Source organism: Natator depressus, chromosome 6 (assembly GCF_965152275.1).
Source record: "Natator depressus isolate rNatDep1 chromosome 6, rNatDep2.hap1, whole genome shotgun sequence".
Taxonomy (NCBI): Eukaryota; Metazoa; Chordata; order Testudines; family Cheloniidae; genus Natator; species Natator depressus.
Window position 1 is genome coordinate 52,072,157 of NC_134239.1, and position 7,647 is coordinate 52,079,803.

The window sequence follows — 7,647 nt, forward strand, 5'->3', positions numbered from 1 at the left end:
AAAATGGTTACTATTTGTAAAGCATCACATAAACTTACAGTGCTATGGAAGGTGGTGGTTGTTGTTTTTTAAACAACAATAGGCCTTTTCCATCTCTAATCTGTCTGATTCAGTTCACACTGTTTGTTCAATATACATTCAAAGTACTGTACCTACATGTGTGTGCAAAATCTTTACCTTAACCCTGAAAAATCTGCTGTATTGGTTAGGTGCAGGTGTGGAGCTGATAACAAAAGCATGTGCACTGTAACAAGGTGAATGATTCCAAGACAGTCTCCAGTGTATAGTGTATTTCCTCTTTCCAGTAGGTTTGCTATCTCCTTCTAGTGCATGAGCACATCTGTGCATCCGAGGGGGTCTGTCAGCCAATATCTGTTTTGTGCATGCATGTTTTTAATAAGCTAGTTTTCCACAGTTCTAAGGAAGGAAGATAATGCATTTGGAAGCCAGACAGGCAGCATATCACATGGTACATTAGCAGAAAACGCAGCTGATGACAAGCACCAAATTCTTTGCGGCGGAAAATCTCAAGCTTTCCCCCTCTTTTTCTGTCTTGCAGAAACTGGCAGTGGCCAAGAGTATGTGACCTCAGAGAACCAGCTGCTCTATTATCCCAGCATCACCTATGCTATAATCGGCAGCTCGGTTATCTTTGTGCTGGTGGCAGCCTTCCTCGCCTTGGTTTTGCACCACCAACGAAAACGCAACAACCTCATGAGCCTGCCTGTGCATCGGCTGCAGCACCCTGTCCTCCTGTCCCGGCTGGTGGTCCTTGATCATCCACATCATTGCAGCGTCACCTACAATGTCAACAATGGAATTCAGTACATGTCCAACCAGACCTGCCATAGGCCACTGGATCTGGATTCTCCACCATCGTATTCAGAGGCTGTGTTAGACCAAAGGTGTGTATGGGAATTAAGTCTCCCCAAAGTTATGCTAGCAATTGCAATTCCTAGACTCTGGGTCACCATGCTTTCTGTGTGTTTTTCATTATAGCATTTATGCTCATTGTTTGATTTGACAGGGCACAAATATTCCCTGTGTTCTAATACTATAATTGTACTATATTATAACGCCCTATAATTAGGTTTGGAAGGATTAGATTATATTGGTAAATATTGTTTTCACCGTACACACACAAACTGACAAAAATTATCGAAATTTACAGATAGGCAAAGTAAAAATATACTGCTAGAGAACTTATTAGAGTTTGATTTAAGTATATTTACTTTGTATATTTTAACATGTGATGTTGACCATTTGTTTTTAATGGTTATAAAGCTTCAACTCTTTGAATCTCATTGTCTGCTGTTATTAAATAATTGTCTGACCTCTCCATTGTTTGTTCCCCCCACATCAATTTCCCCCAACTGTGAAAATTTAAATAGAAATTTTTAAAAAATACTTAAACATAAACATTGATATTATTCATCAGAATTCTCTTAAAATTAAATTCTGCCAATCCTACCTGTAACTATTGATTGTTCACTTACACGGGAACAAATTCAGCCAATCTCTTCTGTGTGCACAGGAAAAAGGTTCCCCCTCCCAGCTTCACCTTAACCTGTAGAATTAATAGTTCAGAAGTCTCTCTGCACCCAGTGGCATGAAAGAGATTTAAGGATTCAAGGGGCATCACCTGAGTACACTTCTCTTTTGTGGTCACTCCTGCTCTTGACACAAGTAATCAGTACCCCCTGGCTCTTTGGGGTTCTACAGGGATGACTGGAATATGGAAGAAAACTATCACTTCAGCAATGTTCTTCATGCCAATCTGGGAGCGAAGTATGAAAACCCTGAGTTTGCTCCATAGTAAATATCAGATGCTCAGAGTTTAAATACAGAGTGCCAGCTCCTGTAGCACTCCAAATGAAGTCATGGAGTCTCCCTTGATTAAGGGCTGCAGGATTTGTCCAAAGGTCAATTGTCATCTTAGCCAAAATGAAATCTAAAAAATTGTATCTGACAAGGTCTTCAGTGCTAGAGGCATTAAGTGTGATAACCCAGATACATGGCACTAGTCTGCTTCCAAAGGTATTAGACAAGTAAGACTTCTACACTTCTTTAGAAATTCAAAAATAAAATATGTATATGTGACGGGTTCAGTCACAGAGATCCCCTTGGGACTGTCATCTGACGTGCTGAAATTACCTCTGAGCCGGTTTTCCCTGCCAACTTGACACTTCCAGAACCCTGTCTTGTTGAGGCAGACACACTAGTCTGTTGCAACACAGACCCAGGGTCTGGGCCACGCCCACAAAGCTTCAGGCTTTAAGCTCTGCAGGTTACCTGACTCCAGCACCCAGACACCCAGCCCCAATGGGATCCAAACCCCAAATGAATCTGTTTTACTCTGTATAAAGCCTATACATGGTAAACTCATAAATTGTCAGCCCTCTATAATACTAATAGAGAGAGATGCAAAGCTGTTTGCTCCCCCAGATATTAATCACTTATTCTGGGTTAATTAATAAACAAACGTGATTTTATTAAGTATAAAAAGTAGGATTTAAGTGGTTTCAAGTAATAACAGACAGAATAAAGTAAGTCACCAAGCAAAATAAAGCAAAAACACGCAAGTCAAAGCCTAATACATTAAGAAAACTGATTACAGGTAATATCTCACCCTCAGAGATATTCCAATAAGCTTTCACGGACTAGACTCCTTCCTAGTCTGGGCCCAGTCCTTTCCCTGGTACAGTCCTTGTTAATTCCAGCAGACATCTTAGGTGGTAAACAGGGGCTTTCTCATGACTGGCCCCCCTCTCTGTCCTGCTCCACCCCTCTTTATGGCCTTGGCACAAGGCGGGAATCTTCTGTATTTCTGGGTCCCCACCCCTCCTTGTAGGTGGAAAAGTACCAGATTTAAGATGGATTTCATCCTGCCTCCATTCTTCCTGGGCTGGCGTACACATACACAGGAAGGTTTGCAAGTAAACAGAGCCATTTACAGCTCATTGATTCTGAAGCACCCTTAATGGCTTCCACTTAACATGTTTACATCAGTTACACAAGTTTATATCTTATTCTCCTAACTTCAGACAGAGAAATAATACATGCAAACATATGGGATGACCACACTCAGTAGATCATAAGCTTTGTAATGACACCTTACAAGAGACCTTTTGCATGAAGCATATTCCAGTTACATCATATTCACAGTCATAAGCATATTTTTATAAAGCATATGGCGTGCAACATCACAATATATATCTGTGAACCCCGCAAAAGCATGTGGATTCAAGTATGCTATTTCTTTCCAACAAGACTGTAGCCCTTTCTGAATAGTACTTTTTGCCTATTTTTTCCATAGTAACACCATTCACTTTATTTGTAGAGACCAAGATACACAGCCCCAGATTTTTCACCTCTGTTTGTAAATTTATAAATGATTTTGTTGTATATATCTCCCTTTGTCCTGAAGTATCCCTAAACGCTCTTTTAAACTGTAATTGTTATACAGAAAGCTCTTCACCCCATTGCTGAGTTGAAGCCATCTTTGGCGTGAACCATGGCAGCTGGTTAACAGTGCACAGTATATAACCATTTAGGGCAGGAAGTGATTACCCTGAGAAAAATGAAACAGAGAAAATTTAGGGAGGCAGATTGTAACTACGCCATTGGAACTTGACCAGGACACGAGTTTAACATCCCTGCTATTGGTGGTGCCTAGGCCTTGGGCTGGCCCCTCTGCACAGGGATGAATTTCCACGTTTGCAAAACACTTTGAGATCCTCAGATATTGCTGTAGAACTGTTGTTTTATCTCCTTTTTTTTTTTTTTCTTATGTTGGGATGGAAACTCATAACCTGTTAGAACAAAAGTCTGGAGCTCGTTATACTTCCCCTTGTGCCATTGTCTTCAGTAACCGTGTTACTCTCTTGTATTTGCAGCAGACCCCCTTGGTTTGATCTTCCTCCACCCCCTTACTGCTCAGATTCTGAATCCCCCAGCCTGACAGATCTCCCTCCTTACCAATCTCGGACAGGAAGCTTGGTGACCACAGACACCCCAATGGCAGGAAGCCCCTTGAGCACAGGCAGCACTCGGACAAGAGGTGTCAGTAACAGTATGGACCATCGCAGGAGTCTTCGTGAGAGAACACCTGAGCAAAATGACTCTCTGATCAATCCTGTTGCTGAAAGAGAAATGTGACCGGGCTATTGAAAAGGGTATATGGGTTAGTCTGCTGTGGCTTGTTACCGTCAGAGATGAGCCTGAGCTGTGAAGTTCAGAATGGGATTTGATTTGACTCCAAGTCCAAACTTCCCCAAGTTTCACAGGTGCTCTGTTTTGGTGTTTGGGCTTATCATAGGCAAAGACCAGAGCCATGAGTTGTAGATCCAGGTTCACATCTGAACTGCCCAGAGTTGGTAGAAGAGGGGTTAAGTCTGGGATTCCGGTTCAGATCTGTTGAATACTTAAGACTTTGTGATTTAATGTATTTCAAGGTGTACTTTACTGTATATGTATATATGTGCTTGTGTAATATGTATAGGTATTCCACACAAAAAACTTAAAACATTCAGGTTACCAAGTCAAGCACTCAGACTATAGGAAATGTGGAATTCAGGTTGCCTGGGAAACCTTAATTTGACCCCCTTTTGTATGTGTGCATTAAGGTACAATCTTTAATTACATGATCACACACTAATTTTTTCTACAGGATCCCTGCCTCTTGGCATGCACAGGATGGATTGTGCTCCATTAGTGAGCAGCTATTCAATATTTTGTTTTAGCCTCATTGTTCAATTTGTGGTTCTAGGCCTTATTTATTGCACACTACTCAAACCCTGCTGTGCAGACAGAATTATTAATTTCCTCATGGTTTTTCTGTGGCATTTATCATTATAGCGTCTAAGAAGCTTCACAAATATTAATGAAGTTATTTTCACAACAACTCTGAGATGAAGTGGTGGTATCCCCATTTTACAGATGGGAAATGAGGCACGGAGAGATTAAGGTTAAAAGTGTCCGCTAATTTTGGATGCCCAATTTGAGACACCTTGGACCTGATTTTTAGAGCACTTAACGTTCTATAGCACTTTATATGTTCAAACATACCTCCCATTGTCTTCAGTTGCAGCTGTGAGTGCTCAGCACTTCTGCAGGTCAGACCCCAGGGTCTCAAGTCTGGCACCCAGATACTGAGGAACACACAGTAAGTGGCCACCTCTGAAAAGTTTGGTTTAAGTGACTTGCCCAGTGTCACATAGGAACTCGGTTGCAAAGGGAGATAGAATTTCAGTTTTCCAGGGCAGCTTTCAGGGCTGTAACCATAAGACCATCCTTTCTCTTCTGCGGTCACCTGCTTCATCCGCTACACACCTTCCAGCTTCTGCAGTAAATGAGGCAGGACCAGTCGCTTTTACTACACAACCCTGATTTATCCCCAGAGCAAGTGCATCCTGTGCACTGATTGAGGCAGGGGTCCTGGGGAAAACATAGTGTGTGATCATGTAGGTTAAGACTGTACCATAATGGAGATGCCCAAAGACTCCAAACTAAAGTTGTGCACATAACCTTAATTCTGGCATGCGCTAACTTTTGAGTACTTGATTAGCAAGCTTAATGTTTTTATGTAATTTTTTGTGTGGAATTTCATAGGTTTTTTTAAAAAGCAAACTGAAGAAACAAATTCCAATATGTAGCATCATACTAACATCTAGCATAGGTCATCAGCAGAGCTGGAACCTTTAGATCTGCACAGACTTCTGCCACTTGAGCTAATGGAGTAACTGATAGCTGTAGTAAGTTGTCATCCTAGCAGGGGATGTGATACACTTTGCAACTGGGTTTCAAAGATATTTGCTGACCGCAGAGGGATGGTGAGGCTCAGGAACCATGAGTTTCATTCCAAGCTCTTAAGGGGAGTGTCCTCTAGTGGCCACAAACCCCTCTGCCAATTCCTCTCATGCAGTGTCTTTTGTCCCATAGTCTCCAACCTGACCCTGTTCTGTCTTTTCTCCACCCCAGCTCCTAATCCCAGTTGCGTTCTCGTCACCTAGCCAATGCCAATTTCCACTCCTCAGGCTTCTCGTGGCCAAACAGTCCTGGTCTCCTTATCCTTGCTGTCAGTCCTGCTGTCCGTCAGCATCCCTCCTCTCCCTCCCCCCCCCCCCCCCCCGGTTCCTGGCTGCTCATCCAGTTTCTCTTCACCCTGCCAAAGATCCTCCTCCATCTTAGCCTTTCCTCACCTAATACATGGCTCTTTGTCCCAGACTTTCCCCTCTCCCTGGTTTCTTGTCTGTCTGTCTGCCCTGCCAGTCCCATTTTTCCCCCCACACTTCAGGTCCTCATCAGATCTGTTTCCCCCCCCCCCCTTCGCCTCAGCTCCCTGTCTCCTTGCCCAGCCCGTCTCCCTCCCTCCCTGATCCAGTTTGGTTCTTGTCCTCTCTGCGTTTGAAGTCAGGTGGCTCCCTCCTCCACACTGCCTGAGGTCCAGGAGGGGTTCACTGATCACGTAGAAGAGACTAGCTCCCTGCTGTCAGTTCCAATGCCCAGCCCCCTCTTCCCCTCTCTGCTCCCTACCTGCAGCAGCCAGGTCCTGCTTCTCCCATACCCCTCAATCCTTGGACTGGAGCATGCTCAATGTGAACAAAATTTTTGGAAATTTTAACTTTGAAGCTATGACAAGTCTGTGAGTAAACTGAGGTTTTCACATTTGGATGGTTTTTTCAACAGGAAAAGCAAAAGGCACATCCCTTACATGAAAGCCACTTTCTGACAAGTTTCAAATCCCTGCTCCAACACATGAGGGCACTAAACCTTCTCAACCAAGTGGTTGTAAGAATTGTTTTAACATGGCAAAACAATATATTTTCCCTAATTTTGTTCTCTGAAACTGCTGGACCATTTTGGCTGAAACATTAAAAACAAAATTCAGCCACTGGCAGATACCTGGCATGGAAAATTTCAGCCCAAATGGCTAAAGTTTGGAAAAGCAAAATCAACTGAAGACAGGGTCTTATAATGAAAAGTATCAGGCGACCATAATAGGCATACTGCCAGCACTGCCTGTAAAATATATATCCATGCATACACACATGGCTTTTTACATAACATAAAATGGGTATGTGTGCATATTATGTAACGTACTTCACTGGCATACATATCTGGTATCTTTGGAAACAAGACTTAAATTTCATACCAAAAAATATTGGTGTCATGTGGAAAACCATTTATTTTCTACAACGTTTGCTATTATTCATAGTTTCCCTGCCTGAAATTTAAGTTTCTGCATAAAAACAAAAGCACAGTGGAATACACAAGGCATTAATTCAGCCCAGTATTTCTTTCTTCCATTTTATGTTCTCATTCTTGGAATATTTCCATCTGAAATGTTTGGACCATAAGTGAAAGAGTGTTTAAATGCCATTGTGAAAAGCTGTGTTGTAGGTACAGGGAGTCAGTGTGAAAGGAAGAAAGCTAAGCTGTCCCTATTGCTGCTACTTAAAATGCCACTATATTCCTATGGTTTATTTTTATATACAGTAGAGATGACAGTGCCCTTTCTCATATCCAGACAGAAATTAGCCCTGAAATATAGTCGTATCCGTTTCTTCATATAGAGCCTGATACACCATTGCCTTACTCCAGATTTATGCCAGTGCACATAGGCATAAAATAGGAATAATAGAGGTG

General features: G+C 42.3%; 1 protein-coding gene across 3 annotated transcripts in view; it reads left to right on the forward strand.

Annotated features, from left to right (window-relative positions):
- Positions 1-6,116, forward strand: part of LDLRAD3 (low density lipoprotein receptor class A domain containing 3) — a 168,505-nt gene extending 162,389 nt beyond the window's left edge. For 2 of the 3 annotated variants that reach the window (XM_074955282.1, XM_074955280.1), the window contains 2 exons: positions 560-905; positions 3,897-6,116. In XM_074955282.1, the coding sequence (XP_074811383.1) occupies positions 560-905; positions 3,897-4,158 (608 nt within the window). In that variant the 3' untranslated portion in view covers positions 4,159-6,116. The remainder of the gene's footprint in view (positions 1-559; positions 906-3,896) is intronic. The other variant, XM_074955281.1, reaches the window with a different exon arrangement.
- The last annotated feature ends 1,531 nt before the right edge of the window (positions 6,117-7,647 follow it).